Genomic DNA, 16,794 nt, shown 5'->3' with positions numbered 1-16,794 from the left:
ATTTATTTTGAGTTTTAAGAAACGTTAGAAATGGAAATATTATTTCGAGTTTCTACATTAAAAATGTAGGGTATGTTTATTCAAGAACTCATGTTTAGTAGAGCTTGTAGCTAAAAAAATGCCTCCTCTTTTTAAAAAAACGTTGTATTCTTTTAAAACAGTGATTAATAGTTGTTGAAAAGAAACTAAGCATATGTGACTGTTTACACACGCTTTCTATATATGTATATATTTAACGAAAGCCGCATTTATCAACTTTAGATACCTAAGAATAAACATAAAAAGTTTTTACTTAATGATAATTTTGAACATGTAGTGAAATATATTTAAATATACGTTACATATACGAACTATTTATGTATTTTCTATATCTTGGACCCTGACAAATATTTTGTTACTTTACTTTATCAACTTAATAACATGATAATCATACTGTAACTAATTCAACTTAAAACTTCAATCACGAGCTATAACCAATATTAAATTTTCATTAATTGTTTTTTTTTTAAAAAAATTCGCTAAATTATTAAATTAAGTGTTTGTGGTAAATCAAACGGAAAATTTAAAACTTTATTTGGTTAAAATTTATTTGAAATTTAACTTTTAATATATTGTATTAGTTAAACTAGAGATAATTAATTAAAATTTTGAAATTAAATAACTATATTATAATCTGCACACCTAAACCAAATCAAATTCGAAAAATATAAATTACACAAAACCGGTGCACAGACTTAATAAATACGCATTGTATTTTTTCATAATTATAAGTATATATTGTTTATTTTTGCTGACACCATAGACAGTTGAAACCAAAAAACTGCCAATGAGCATTTTGTAACAACATAAATGTTCCAGTTTAGAGAAGTAGAGCCTGCTCTGCTTTGAGTTTATTGATCGATATTAACGATTACTTTCTCCCTCGTCCTCTCTGCTAACGCAAAGCAAATGAATAATCCTCCCCCATTTGGCTGACATTTTTGGCCACACTTATGAAAAAATTTTTCCAATAAATGTTTTTATATATTACGGCTGTATTGTATATTCATATGTTTATATTTTATGACTATGGAAAATTATGATAATGTCATGGGTAGCAATGAAACTCCATAGATCCTTTTTAAATGATAAAAATATCAAATTGATTCAAATTTATGTCCAATTACAGATACCGCAAACACATTTTAAATTCAAAAAACTTATTGTCCATATTTACAAACAGGAACTTACAAAATTATATAATTTACTTATTATATCCTAAAAGAAACGAAGACTTTTATAATTGTTTCATGACGCGTAAAAGAAATTAAAATTTTAATTTTTTGAATATTACAAATTGTACAATTTCCCACGTACACATAAATGAATTTTTTTTTGTAAAATATATTCAAAATATGAAGTTTTTTAAGATTATGAAGCTTAAAAAAGTTATTTCCCAAAAGTAATCCGAGAATCTTCCATGATTTATGCACCTTATATAAGTGCTCTTACATACATTTCAGGCAATAAATTTGTTGTATTATTTTAACTATAGAATAAAAATTTTAACTAAAATTATAATGCTTAAATAATAAGGAAAAACTTATAAAATATATTATTTAACCTAACTAAAAAAATTTGCAGTGGCCAAAAATGGAAATTTTGGGAGTTTGATATTGCTATCAGTTCACTCATATTGTGCCAGGCATGACGTCATTATTCTTTACAGCTGCCAACATCATTTTTATTCAGTTTTGCCCACATGCATGGGTTGATTATTACTTTGAACATGCTTCTAAAATAAAAAGAGAACAACAATAAACTGTGCAAATGAAAGATATTAATGATCTATATATTTTAATAAATACTATAAGCATTATTAAATTTATTACTACTTTAGCTAAAATTAGTTGATTTTTTTGTAACATTTAATTTAGAATAAATATTTAGCTTGATATAGCTTGGATAGCTTGAATAGATTTTTTCTTTTATACGTTAATTCATAATAAGTGTAAGTTTAAAACAAAAGGATAAATATTAAAAATAAGACAATAAAGTGCAGTGACTAAAAGAAAAATACAATTTATGAGCACATGTGGTTTAGTATAAAGTCTCTACTATTTTTATTCTTATAAATTTAAAAAATATTAATTCTAAATTGAATGATAGAAAAAATAACACCATGGTAAAATTTTCCTTTTTTTTTTCTTTTTTTTTTTAAACTTTAATTTGAGGTACTCTGTTTATGTGAACTTAGAAACCATTTTTCTTAGATTTTTCACCAGATTTCAATAGATAATTAGTCAAAATAATCCTAATATTACATTTTTAAGTAAAAACCTCAAACTGAATTAAATTTAAATACACAAATTAGTATTACTATTTTAAAAATACAATTTGTTTTATTTAAGAATCAAAAAAATAAATAGATGATTTTACCTCTTTAATTATATTGAAGAAAAGAGAGTGAGAAATGCATTCCAAAAAAATATAACATGATTATTATTTAATTAAACGATTAAAAAAAATTCCTTGTTAAGTTTTATCTGAATGACGTCATGAAATTTAGTAAAATAATTAGACGTGAGCATCATTTTTCTGCAACTATACTCCGTTGCAAATTAAGAAAAGACCATTGCGGTATAAAATTTTAGTAATTATCCGCGCCTGCATACAGCTCCATTTTAGTTTGCTATTAAATTATACAAATATGCATTCAAAACAGTACAAAAGATTTTAAGGGGACAAATTTAAGTCGTGCTATCTTTTACGATATATATTATAGAACTATTAAAAAAAAAAAGGATTATATTTTCGCCTTACTGGAATCCTAGACTTAGCGACATATTTCAATAAAAAAGGAGAACATGCGTTTTTCAAAAAGAAACAAATATATGACGTTACAAGAGAATTGGAATTGATTGGACTATTAAAAATGGCGCGTCTTATGCTGACATGCTCTTAACAAATCAAATGAGAGATAAAGAATTTTTACTTTTGTTTCGCTGTAAATGAAAATCGTCTGCAAGTAACGATATTTATTATTCTTTCATCAGTTTCTTTAAATGCGAACAGAAAGACGTGTATTTTTTAAATATTATTTTTATTGATTCTTATTGCTTATTAATTGATTATTATTGTTAACAACTATTATTATTATTAATAAGAAAGCAAGCAAAAAGGAGGCTGTGCAATGTCGTTTCAAGAGTTGACGATATTGATATACGTTAGCACAGGGAGCTTGGCATCCTATAACGCATGTACTTAGATACAAACAGAGGGATAATGGTTTTTTCTTAACTTGCAACAGAGTATAATAACTTATTTTTTAATTGCCTAATCAGAGAATAGGCTTTTGGATGTGTAGAAAGACTTGATTCGTGCAAGTTACATTGTTTTTCGTTTTTTTTAAAACTTTATTTCTCAATTTTATTATCCTCTCCAATTCAACTATAGAAAATATTATTTTATTTACAATTTATACATTATATTTTGGGCTGTTCGCTCCAAATGTAAGATTTATTTTCATTTGGAACTTCTTTAACAGTCAGTAATATGATTTTACAGGGCATCTGCTTTAGCTATGATAAATAAAGTCAAAAAAGAGTAAATAAACTTTGAATTATTAAATTTAAAAAAATAATTATGAAAATCACGGTCAAAAAATTTGATATGAAATAAATATTTGACACTTTGGCGCTCAATATAAAAAGTGTTTAGTCTAGTCTTCCATAGAATGTTATTATTATTATTATTATTACTAGCATGCGTTTCTGTCGCATTTATACAACAGAATTATCTTTAAAAAATGTTTTTTAGATCCACCCTCTCCACCAATTGTGGGGGTAGCTGATGTCACATCATCTAGTGTTGGAATACATTGGAATATAGGAAGTGACAAACAGCCATCTGTTGTCCGTATGTATATTCTTATATTTTCTCATTAAGAAAAATTTTGAACCTAATTAGATTTGCCCTTTTTTATTCATTTTACTTCTCATAATTAAAAATTTAACATTTAATCGAGGATTAATTTAACTTTAAAGCTTTAAGAAAAATCTAAACAAATTAGTTAGCCAAAATTTTACGTTTATCCATAAAGTTTAACATGCATTACTAATGAGGCAAATCATTATCTAAATTATTCGTATTGTTTATTCTTTAAGGTATTGATTTTCAAACTGACCGAAAGTGTAGCTCCTATTAAAATACAATAAATCGATATGATAGTTTGTATATTGCTTTAAAAGATAATTTGATCAAAGCAAGTAAAGTTTTCCATGCTCTTGAAAGGTTTTTTTCTTCTCCTTTTCTTCAAACTGTTAATTTTTTTTTTAAAAAAAAGCGTATATTTTATTTAGAATTTATCTAGAATCGTATGCTACAACTTAAACGTGACCTTAACCAATAGCATCATAGGCTAACCTGTGTATGTTCAAGATTTTAAAAACTTTTAAATTTCAGAGTATCTTTTGGAGTTTCGAGAAGAAGGTGAAGAGTGGGATCATATTCATTTACCAGGAGATAGAAGTTCATTTTATTTGACAGGACTCAAAGGCTCAACCAGATATGAGCTGAGATTAGCTGCATACAATGTATTCGGTCGGGGAGAATTTTCACCCACTATAGATTTCACTACAGGCCTTGCTGGTAAGGAGTTACTTTACTTTTCATATATACTTTGCTTCTTAACTCTTTGACGCAGAATTTTTATAAAACATATTTTTCCTACTTTTATTCATTATTTTGTATTAATTTAGGTCAAAACACGGCTCACTTCCAAACAATAATTTTTCAAATTTGCACTTACTAAGGAAACAGTGATTCTTCATTGAAATTTCGTTAATTATAAAATCAGTTATTGATACATTTTTGAATAGAAATGAAGAAAAATTGGATTTTGTATTTTAGTATAAATATAATTACGATAATCTAACAAATTTTTCAGTAACTATTATACAGTTTTTTATAATTAATATACACAAAAATATTTTTTTGCTTGTAATTAGGGCGTTAGGAAAAAATATATGAAAGAGACACCAATGTCCCATCCGCATCAAAGGGTTAATAGATATCATAATTTTTAAATATTATTTAAATGGTTTCTTATTCTATGTTAATATGCTATATTTGTACTCGACTCATATTCTCTTACAAATAGATATGTATGAGGTTTTGCAATAAAATTTCTCAAATAATTTCTGCAAAATTCTGTTATGATGCTATGTTATTTTATGTACTACTTATATAAAATATGAATTACAATCGGATTTCGATATCATGAATTTTAATAACCCGAATTTTTCAATACCGTAAAAAAAGTCTACGTTTTCTATTCTGATAATAATAAAAAGAATTTGACCATATAAAGTTCGAGCTTTTAATAACTGGGTTTAATTATATAAATATTTTATTTGCTAACATTTATTGACACTTCAGAAATATGTACTTTTCCTGTTTCTTATACTCTGTTAAATTCCAAAACACATTATTCCCATAAATCTAAATCTACTAGACCTGGTGTTCGATTTTCAGTGGTGGCTTGAAGTCCACTTAGCTTATCTGGAAAGTGAAGGTGATTCGCGCACAATGCTGATTACATTGCCCCAATCATGGAGTTGATCACGAAATTGTGACGGCTTAACCTCAATGACTCCCTGTCCACAACAGGCTGAAGAGGGAATGCTTTGTTTTTTTTTTACCAATTTTAGAACACCTCAGACAATCCTTTCTTTGAAAAAAAAATTCAATTTATTTAATACTTTTAAATTTAGACTAAAACTACCAATTTAAGTCTAAGCGGGACTTTCCAGAGCATCGTTAGACATCGCCTTCCTTTTATTAGTGTTTTCTGAAAAAAGAACTGAATTGAAATGCAAAAACAACTTTATAAAAAATACGCTAACATTATTACACATTGAGTATTAAATTACAAAAACATTAAAAATGAAATTGGAACAATTTAAAATGAATAATTCATAATGAATAATTGGAAATGAGTCCAATAGATTCACCTCCGACAAACATTCCGAAAAAAGAGGTTAAAGTTTAAACGGAAAAAAAAAACTTTGAAAAAAATATATTCTTATGGAAAAATCATTTTAGTCTGTTTCAGAGGGGTTCCGAAAACTGATACGCTTTTGAAAAGAAATTTCATTTCAAATCATCCAATTAAAAAAAAAGAAAAACATTACTCCAACAGCTTAGAAAGTAAAAGAAGAAAAAAAAGGCATTCGCAATTAAGTAGTTGAACACGCATTTAAAGCTGAAGAGAAAAATATTTGCCTGGGTTTATATATATGGTTCAGTAAAAACATTTTGATAAAAACTCTCTTGTCCGTCTGGGAATTAAGGTGTTGAGTGTCTAGGTGATGACGTCATTTGTTAAATAAAGGTCAATTGAAAACAACCGCGACTTTCTTCTCTCGTAAAATTTTATCTGATAAGTTTTTAAAAAGCCGAATGAAACTTAAAAATGGAACCTAAACCATCTTTTTTTTTAAACTTATTCTATGAATAAAAATCGTATTTGATATCATGTTTCAATGCTTTCTGTGTTAGAAATATGTTATTTAAAAAGCTTAGGGAAGAAGAAAAAACAAATAAAATGACATTTTAGTAAAATTGAGAAAAATTTTATAATGTATACAAACATCGAAAAAAGATTCGTTCATAAAACAACTTTTTTTTTTAGTAAATTTGTTCTTTAAATGCTCTTGTCATATTGAACAAGGTTTTTGTAGCGACTAAAAAGCTATTTTTATAACATTGCCTGTTTGTAATAATTCTTCATGACTACAAGGTTTTCAACAACATCTGACAGCGTGACAATAAAATAGCACAAAATCTCAATATGAAAAAGTTTAATTACAAAGTTTAATCTAATTTTTTAATGTCTAAAAGGTTACTTTAATGCTGTATTCTTTGGGATCATAAAAATATGTATACAAATCAATGATTTTAATGCTTTTTATCTTGATGAAAAAGATTCGCTAAATCTGTACTTTTCAACAAAAAAAAATTATTTTTTTTTGAATATTTAAGCAACAGCTCTTTTGGGACTGTGGAGTTTAAAATTAAAACTTTGTTCGAGTTTGAAGCAATGCACTTTAACTACAGGATTTTTTTTTCTTTTTTTTGTTATTTCTCTTTGTGTAAAAATTTTAAATATTAAAAAAAATAATAATTTGGTGATATAAATTATTTTTTATACTCAAAATCGAAATCACTAAATTCTTAAACACAGAAATTTGAGTGTTTTCAAACTATCACTTAACATTGCATTTCCATTTGACTGCTGAATAATGACTATAACTATATTTACTCTCTGAATAATTAAATTTCGATGATGTATTATGTGTTTAAAATAACAATAATGCTAAAATATACTGTTTACTAATGAAAATAATAAGCTATTTTTCCATTTCAGAAATATCAGTCCCCTTCTCAGCAACACACATCAACACTCCTTTCTATTTTAGACCTTACTTTGTCATTCCTGTAGCTGCATCAGTTGTAGTCATAGTTACAACAGTCGTTATAGCTTGGGTCTGTTACAAAAGAATGACTCTCAGACAAGACAGATTACTTGGTATGGTTTTTTTTTCATAGAAAATAACAGTTTATGATAATCATTAATTGCATACACACAATACAAAATCTATCCGAACTGATAAATAGAGTAAATACTATATTAGTTGCATATACAATTGTAAGAAAATATTTTCTTTATTCTTCAACTCAGTTCTTTTTACATTCCTTAATTCTGCGCTTTTTTTATATATAGTTTTATTTGTTTTATTTTTAATTCATTGTAATGAGGCACAAAACCTGTATACTATTCTTCCGATTTTTTTTTTATTATTTAATTATTTTTTTATTTATTGGCGTTGAGAGAAAAAAATTCAAAGATAAAATGTGTCATGAAAGATGTCGACAACATTGTTCTAATGGTTTCTTAAAAGACAAATTCAATCCAAATTGTGTTTTCAATTGACGTTAAAAATTTATTAATATATTACAATTTCCGAGAAGAAACAAAACTAAATTCGTTGGGATGTCTTATCCATTGACATATCGTTTAACAAATACCGTTTTTCCTCTTTAGAACATAAGAAATGTATGTGTCCCATCAATAGTTAAATAGAAAAATTTAAGTCATAAAACAAAAACGATTTTGGCAACATATGTATTAAATTGAAAGTAGACTTTAATGACACAAGATTCGCTATACTGGGCCTGAATGTTAACATGCTCTCCAGAATTTAAAATTATAGGTTAAAATGCGAATACTTTACAATTCAACTATTTTTTTACCATTATTATATTAAATTATAAAAACAACTATTATTGAAAAAATTTACACATAATTGTTTTTAGATAAACGAATTTTAATGTGTGCATAAATTTTTTAGATTCGCTTAAGAAATTACCACGTTCCTAAATCTAAAAGTTTAATCATTTTCCTAAATTTTTGAAACTATACTGCTAGATATAAATATATGAAGATTTTTTAAAATCTGAACAATAAAATATTCTAAATGCATTCAACCACAAAAATAATGATCATGATCAGCTAGTATCTATAGTCAATTGCTAAGAACTGATGAAAAAAAAAGACTTGCAGGTCAAGATTATATTAGAATTTATGACTCTTAAAAAATTATAGAAAAATTAAGACTGATACTAAAATACTTATTTTTCTTTCCAATGTAGCTGCGTGTCAGCCGTTAGATTGTCGACTTATGCAAGCTAGGATACCGCTACAAGGTACAGCTCCAGGTGCTTTCTGTGATCCTGTCGCTAGGCCACCATCATATACACCGCCTATGGGTGCAAGGCACCCTGTAGGAATACCTGACGATGACGATGCATATGATGCCCCTTGGGACACAGCCAATCCTGGAGTACCCGCAAATGTAAGAATTTTGAATATTTTTCACCTTATTTATAAATTTATAAGATAATAAGGAACACTCTCGATATTATTTACAAAGCTAAATGGATTTTGTTTAAGATTTCTGTTAGTTATAGCCTCTCTAATTTACACTATTTGAAATTTCAAAGCTGAAAATACGTTTTGTTCCTTGCAACACCGTACTTTTAGATCGAATAATATAAATCTGACAGTGAATTATGAAGAAAAAAAACATTTATTTAAAGGACTTGGAGCAATAATATAAGTCTTTTTTTTTCAAATTGTATAGAAGAGCATTATTGAAAAAAGAAAAAAGCACTATTTTTATGTAGGTCGTCGAGATGTCGAAAACCAAATTTGGGTAATAAGAACACACCGTCTCAAAGATTTTATACTCAAAACAAAATTTAGGCTATATCTAGATTAACCAAAAAAATTATATATCAGTTAACTACAATTGTACTTTTTATAAGAAGCATATATAAATATATATATGCAAGCTAGAATTTTAAACCAAAATATTAAACATGACAACAATTGATAACAAAAGAACGGATTTTTGCATATGGAAATATCCCTATCTATATTGTAAAGAATAATTTATTTTGAGCATTAGTCATGAATATCATAAGCAATTTTTTCACGTTGAAAGCAATTTTTAGGAGATAAAATTTCATCATTATATGAAAATACGAAATACATTATTCAATTATGTTATACAATTAAGTCGATAATCCTGACTTCCTTAAATTTTTTTATTCTATAGGCTCAAGCTGGAAGTTATACTCGCTTGAAAAGTCAAATGCCCAATCCAGGTGGTGCAATAGTCATTGGTCACCAAAGTGGAGCAAGTCGTTAGTCACGAAGAAACCTTTCCTTTCGAAAGATTTTATACATAATTCCAACGTATTTCCTAGTTTCTCGAATGATATCGGAAACAGTAGGCAAAAAATTTGTGTTCACGATTTCGAATTTTCTATAACAATTCTATGCAAAGGAATGCCTCCAAGTGGTCATTATTTTTTCCATTTGTTCCTGTGAGATGTTTTTTTGTATTGTTGTTGACGATTTAAGCCAAATGTTGTCATTGATTGTTGTAGTGTTCATCATAGCTTTTGTTAGAGAACTCGAAATGAAAGTTCTCTTGAAATAAACTGCTATCCTGTTAAATTTCATAGGCCAACTGTTAAAGATCCAAAATGTGTTCAATGCTTTCTCAAAGTTCATTTATTGCATTATTTACAAACAATGAATATAATGAAAGTAAAAAGGTGCAATTTTTTCAAAACAAACTTTACTACAAAAATAATTCACGTCAGAATAATACATCAACGTCAGATATGGTAATAACCAGCATTATTCTATCGGATAATCGTTCTCCAGGGACAAATATGTTAGCAATTCTTCATTATTAAGTTAATTTTTAAAAAGAGAAAGTGACTTTTTTTATAATGATCTTGATGATTCCCAAAAACTTTGTGTAGATCAGAAAATCATCAGGTGTCCAAAGGAATTTAAGTCTTGTGAGAAAAAATAAATATTCGTGAAGAACTTCCGATAACAGTTAAAGCATGTCAAGAATCCAATCCTAATTGCTGCACGTTAAGCATATCAGAAGAATCCTTTACATTGAATAACAAAACATTAAATAACACAAATCCCCCATGCAGAAAAAGTATAAAACACTGGGAATCGACAAGCAATTATGTTCAATTGATCGAATAATTCAACTGATACAGGTTGAGATATAATGTAATGATTCAGCTAATAAACATAATGAATTTTGTTCTGACGTGTTATCTTTTTGTAATAAAGCTTCCTTTTGTAAAGAGTAGGCAAAATTTACTTTCGTAACATTCCACTTAAATCAAAATTAAAACTATCTAATTATCAAAATGCATTGTTTAAATTTGTTGAAATACACCAACCGAAAGTACTTCTGATATTATCATTTAGGAAATAACGTCTATCTGGTTAACTTTTATCGATTGATTTCGAAGCTGATTAATCCATCATTATAATACTCTCATAACCTCGGTCTGATTTAAAACGGATTTGAATGTATCACACTGCTAATAAATTATAACTAATTTATCATACAGGTTGTACGAATGTTTTGGTTGAGATTTTAATCAAAGTGCATTTTGAATATATCTTAGAGCACTTATAAGGGATTGTAGCACCATTTTCGCAAATTATGTGATGTCTCCTTTTTCTACATTTATTAGGATTAAGAAAATTCTTTCTAAAATTTTAAGACAAAAAATAGATTAGTAAATAATACATAGGGAAACAATGAACTTTGCGACTTAAATAAAGTTATGAGAAAACTTTCGACTTTCCCCTATGTGATGAAAAAAAAGTTATCAGGGCTTTTCTGGCATGACTACATTAATCTTTAGCATGTTGCTCATATTTGAACTTTAAAATCCATTCCTTACTAATGATGAACACTTACTTAAATGTTTTTGGCAAGCCATGAAGTATAAAGTATAATAATACCAGCAGGTATAGAACAACTAAGTTTTAAAAAAAGGGGGGAGAAATTTTTACTCTTAATTATGAGACTTTCCAAAACCTTTTTTTTTTTTCAAAGAATCTGGATCCAAATTTAAGATACACTAAAAAAATTCATTGTTAAAGTAAAATTATCTAATCTCTTATGCATACCATTTTGTACAAAAATGCAACAAATTCAGATTGCTAATTATTCAATCAAAATGAATGATTAGTGCTGCAATCATTCTTCATTTTGAAAGAATTATCAGACCTTAAACAAAGATTCGAATAAAATAAAAGTGATAAGACATGTTTCATGCATCTGGTGAGTTTAGACTGATATACAGTTGTTCATAATCTCTTATGGCCTTTTCCTTGATCCGAATAACAATATACATTGGAGTTAAGCTATAGCTCCAAGATGAATAAATATAATACATTTTTATCCAAGACAATTTAAGCTGTTAAGTATTGTAACCTGCATTTAAAAGCATTGTAAAAGCTGCAACATCTTGTAAGACAAATAAAATTTTAAATTGTGTAATTAAATTTAATAAAAATTAAAGCACTGATTATTTTTAGTGATCATAAATTTTTATTCTACATATTTAAAATATATTTATTTTGTAAATTAGCTGCTAAATAAAAATTAACCTTGATGAAAAAAATTGTAAGCTGACATGTCCATAAAAAAGGCTGTTGTCTTTTGATGGAATATATGCACATTTAATTACTCATTTAAAAAAGTGCTTTTGCTTACAATAAGGTATCTAAAAAACTTTGTTTTTTTTTTTTTTGGTTACAATAATCCACATCCACATCGAGATTTTTCGCGCTACTTTCAACGTATTGATAATGAAATTATGAATACAGCTTTCTTTTACTTTAATATCAGAAGACAACAACCTCAGAACAGATATTTTTTTCAGTTTTTTAGTGCATTGAGACAGTTTAATATATGCAGTAATAATAATGAACGTTATTATTGTTATTACTCATTTTTGAAGGCAGAAAAAATTATTTGAATTCAAAAAAAATATAAAAAATAAACTATCAAGCAATAAAACTTTAAAGAATTCCTAAAAATAGCCTTAAAATATATAAAATTCTCTTAAGACATTATTTATTTAAGTTTTTTTTTAAAGACTCTGTTTAATTAAACAAGAATGTCAATCAAAAATTATTCCTTTCCTAAATTTATATCGGACATATAATTATATTAAAATACTTATATGAAGAGAAACTGAAATTTCATTTTCATTCTAGTTTCAAATAATTGCAATAGATAAACAAAAGAATAAACAAAAACGGGAGAATGTACTGATACCCATTCTAATTTTTTATATGCAATATAACACAAGTATAAAAGAAAAAGCAAAAAAATCCATGTGGAAAAAAATTTAAAATTCCATGTAAATAAAAGATGGATCGAAAATCACAATCTTTCCATTTTTAAAATCAATTATTTTAAAACACACATTTATGTTCATAAAAATGAGATGTTGCATAAACACGCCAATATCAGGATTAAAAACAAACTAAAAATAATGACAAAATATTTGTCATCCGAAAAATCAAGACAACTATGAAACCTGCAATTGACTATTATTATAACATTGATGGGATATTAATTAGCAAAGTAAAATTTGACCTTGTAAACAAGAAAATCCATCAATTATTGAGTTAAGTAATATTTAATTTTTTAAACACCTAGATGTGAAATAAAATCCTAAATGACTGCATTTAAATATTAAAATTTTTGCACTATAATGATCTGTTTCCATATCTTTTGTTTTATTTTCAAACAAAATAAACTGATTGGTATGGTTCACAGTTAACTAACACTGATTAATATATTATTAAAAAAGTTTAACTTTTAAGAAATGTTTATCATACTTTAATACAAACTAGGAGGCTCCGCCCCCTGCTCGCTAACGCTCGCCAACCCCCGAGAATTGCTACGCAATCCTATGTGGTTCACGCCATGAACCATGGCTCCCTGCGCTCGCTCGCCAATGAACACAATGTTCTAGCACAAAGACATAATATATTATCATCAAAGACATAGTATTTTATCATCAAAGACATAGTATTGTACTTATGAAGATGAATTCTACCAATGTTCTTATTGGCTTTTAAAAAAGTATATTAGCTATTTAGATTGTACATGGTGAAAAAATCAAAACATTAGCTAAATAAGAAACATATTAGCAAAATAAATTATCAAATATTGCTTCACCAATATTCTGCATTTTAAAGCGTGAAAATTCAATGCATAAATAAATGCGAAATATAAAAAAATTCAATGCATTCAATACAAACACTTAAACGGTTTTTAGACGTTTAGGTAGCTCCCAGTAGAAAAATATCAATTCAACAGCGGCCTTTTAAAGCATTCTCACTTCAATTAATTAATTAATTCCTAATTGAGTTTAAATTAAATATTGTCATGTTTTTAGTGCATGAATCTGAATTGAACAACCTGATAATGCTCACTCTGGTTATTGTTATCTGGTTGCTCACTACGTGCTCTTGCGCGCCGAATCCAATCAATTAAAAATGAAAACTGTTGCCAGCGCGAGAAAAGAAATATCATCGGTTTTATTGATACATACATACATACGTATGTATTAGCGTTTTATATAATATAGATAGTTCTAAAACAATAACTACAAATACATTTTTACAAAATTCAATTAAAAATGCACGGTTGAGTAAGTAAATTTAAATTTGCAATTTAGCTAATGCGAGCACTAAAAAAGGGATTTTTTTTTAATAGAAAATAGTTTAATGAGAGAAAAACAAAAAGAACATATAAAATGAACCACAAAAATTTAAAATCATAACATGTTTATACAAATAAAATATAACATAACAAATTGGGCAACACAGAAAACCATACAATGCTGAACACCAAGCTGTATTTTTTAAACACATAAAAAAAATCTAAAACTAATTTCCTTATTAGTAATTACAAACTATTATATACAAACCAGAAAATACTCTTTTCAATTTTACATACAATTATAATATAATCTTTTAAACTTGTCTCGGTATTGTTGTGTAAAATTAAATGTATATTCCACTTAATTTTTGAAATAAATTCAACAGTAGGAATCAGAAGCATTAAACAACGAAGTATTAAGGAAAAAATAGTAGAAAATAAAAAATTAAATAACAGGTTAAAACTAATATTTAAATTAACAACAGAAAAAAGCATGTTTAAGCCAAACATAAGCTTTTTAACTTGACAAAATAGAAATATTCAATTAATACTATCAAATATTCCTTTAGTTATGATTAATGGAATGAATACTATCATAATAAAAAAAACTTGCAGTTTTGCTTTTATATTTGTATATAAATTTAATTTAAGAAATTTTAAGATAAGGCTACAAACATACTCTTCAAAACATAAACTACATTAAAAAATAAAATTTATTACAGCTATAAGAATATAAGTATATTATATTTTTATAACAACCATAACTGTAACAACCAGACAACATAACTGAATGTAAAAAATTTTAATTGATGAATGAATTTCACAAAAATAAACAAGCTTCTATTTAGGTTTTTTTTTTGCTTTTTTTTTTTTACATTTTTAATATGATAAGAAATATTATGGATGGCTTTGGCGAAATATATCACTCAACATAGTAAAAAAAATAATAATAAACTGTGTGCATTCATTTTATACATTTTAATTCTTTTTTTTTTTAATTTTTAACATAAATACTTTTCAGAATTTCCTTTTAAGAAAAAAATAAATAAATCAGGTAAGCCATAAATAGTGAAGTGTATAGTGCGATGTTTTAAATACACAACATACATCTAGATGTGGAATAAAATGCAAAAATTTTAAACATTCAATTGGTATAAATCATGTAAAGTAGTTGAATGATTTATCAATTCTGAATTGCACCCAAATTTTCTCTAAGTATAAATATTTGATTTTATTCTGATTAAAATATATCTTTCCAGATGAAAATTATTTCTATGCCAATTAAAATTCATTTTAAATATATTTATTTTTTTAGCATTTTAGTCATAAAAAATAATCAAACTGCTGCTTATTTATTAGTATTATTAAATAACGCAATAAATATAAGAATAAAATTTAGAATATTAGGGGGAAAAAACATATTCCCCAAAGTCTTAAATTTTTACAATATGTTACAATGTAGAAATATTTTATAATGATAATTAAAAAAATATAAGCTTTTAGAATTAATTTCTAAATGTTAAAACTGCTTTTTATACTTTTTTACTGTTTTTGAAAAGTATTGAAAATCTGATAATTTAAAATGCTGGTAAAGCACAGAATGAGCATGAAAAATACTCTGTCAACATATAACCCTCTGGAGAGAATACAATTTTTGTGAAAGGAATAAACTTTGGAAAGAGGTGTTAGGATCTATATGCTCAAAAATAGGGTTGTAAATGATTGCACAACTCTCACAATTACAGTTTCAAAATTTTAAAAAGGCAACACTGACTTTTTCTGATCCAAGCTTAACCCTTACAGTTAAAAATTTAAAATGAGGATGAACAAGATATTTTTAGCACAAGATATTGCAATGCTAAGCCTTTACCAAGGGTCTAATTTTTCCTGACCACGAACGAGAATAGAGGGTGGTAAATAAACCCTTGGAAAACTGAGAAGAAATTACAATGAAAGCATTTCCTGTTTCACAGAGTTTCGATATGTCCACAAGTCCAAATAGGTTTATTCCAATCACTCAAATGGTATACTCTCCATATTTCGGTAAAGTTATTTTTTAATCACCCTGTATATAAAAATATCAAAATTAAGAATAAATATTCATCTTCACAAAAAAAAATTAAGTTCTTTAAAGTAAAATTAAGTTTCAAATATATTGAAATAACATTGATGCATAGTCATTATTTAATAAATGCAAAAAAAATTGGGGGAAATTAAAAGTAAGATATTTAAGTTAATATAAAAACAAATTAAAATAGTATTTAACAAAATATAAAATAAAGGAGTTGCCTTTGTGAAACTATGAAAAGAGCATAAAGTACTCACACAAAAACTGGTTTTAATTAATATATCTTAGAAGAATTTTTATTCACTTAGAAATTTTTTCAATTAAAATATCTGGAAGAGCCTGAGATAAAATTTAAAAAAAAAGATAAATAAACAAATAAAGGAGACAAACCATTTGGAATAAGATAAAAACAATAATTAAATTTAAAAAATTTCCATAAAATATGTAAACATTATTACGTGCACATTGTTACAGCACCAAACATGAATATTTTATTAAATTTTTATTGGTAAAGAAAATAATAATTAAAAAAAATTCTAATTAACACAATATATAATAATATATTTAATGAATTCTCTTTGCACATTTTATTGTAATATTAATCTA

General features: G+C 26.3%; 1 protein-coding gene across 25 annotated transcripts in view; it reads left to right on the top strand.

Annotated features, from left to right (window-relative positions):
- The window catches only part of LOC107452311 (cell adhesion molecule Dscam1), a 112,380-nt gene extending 101,692 nt beyond the window's left edge, over window positions 1–10,688 (top strand). For all 25 annotated transcript variants that reach the window (XM_071178573.2, XM_071178568.2, XM_071178588.2 and 22 more), the window contains 5 exons: window positions 3,799–3,897; window positions 4,444–4,629; window positions 7,409–7,570; window positions 8,695–8,897; window positions 9,663–10,688. In XM_071178573.2, the coding sequence (XP_071034674.1) occupies window positions 3,799–3,897; window positions 4,444–4,629; window positions 7,409–7,570; window positions 8,695–8,897; window positions 9,663–9,755 (743 nt within the window). In that variant the 3' untranslated portion in view covers window positions 9,756–10,688. The remainder of the gene's footprint in view (window positions 1–3,798; window positions 3,898–4,443; window positions 4,630–7,408; window positions 7,571–8,694; window positions 8,898–9,662) is intronic.
- The last annotated feature ends 6,106 nt before the right edge of the window (window positions 10,689–16,794 follow it).

Source organism: Parasteatoda tepidariorum, chromosome 6 (assembly GCF_982258835.1).
Source record: "Parasteatoda tepidariorum strain Cologne lab strain chromosome 6, Ptep-v5.0, whole genome shotgun sequence".
In the NCBI taxonomy this organism is placed as follows: Eukaryota; Metazoa; Arthropoda; class Arachnida; order Araneae; family Theridiidae; genus Parasteatoda; species Parasteatoda tepidariorum.
This window is presented reverse-complemented; position numbering and strand designations above follow the sequence as displayed.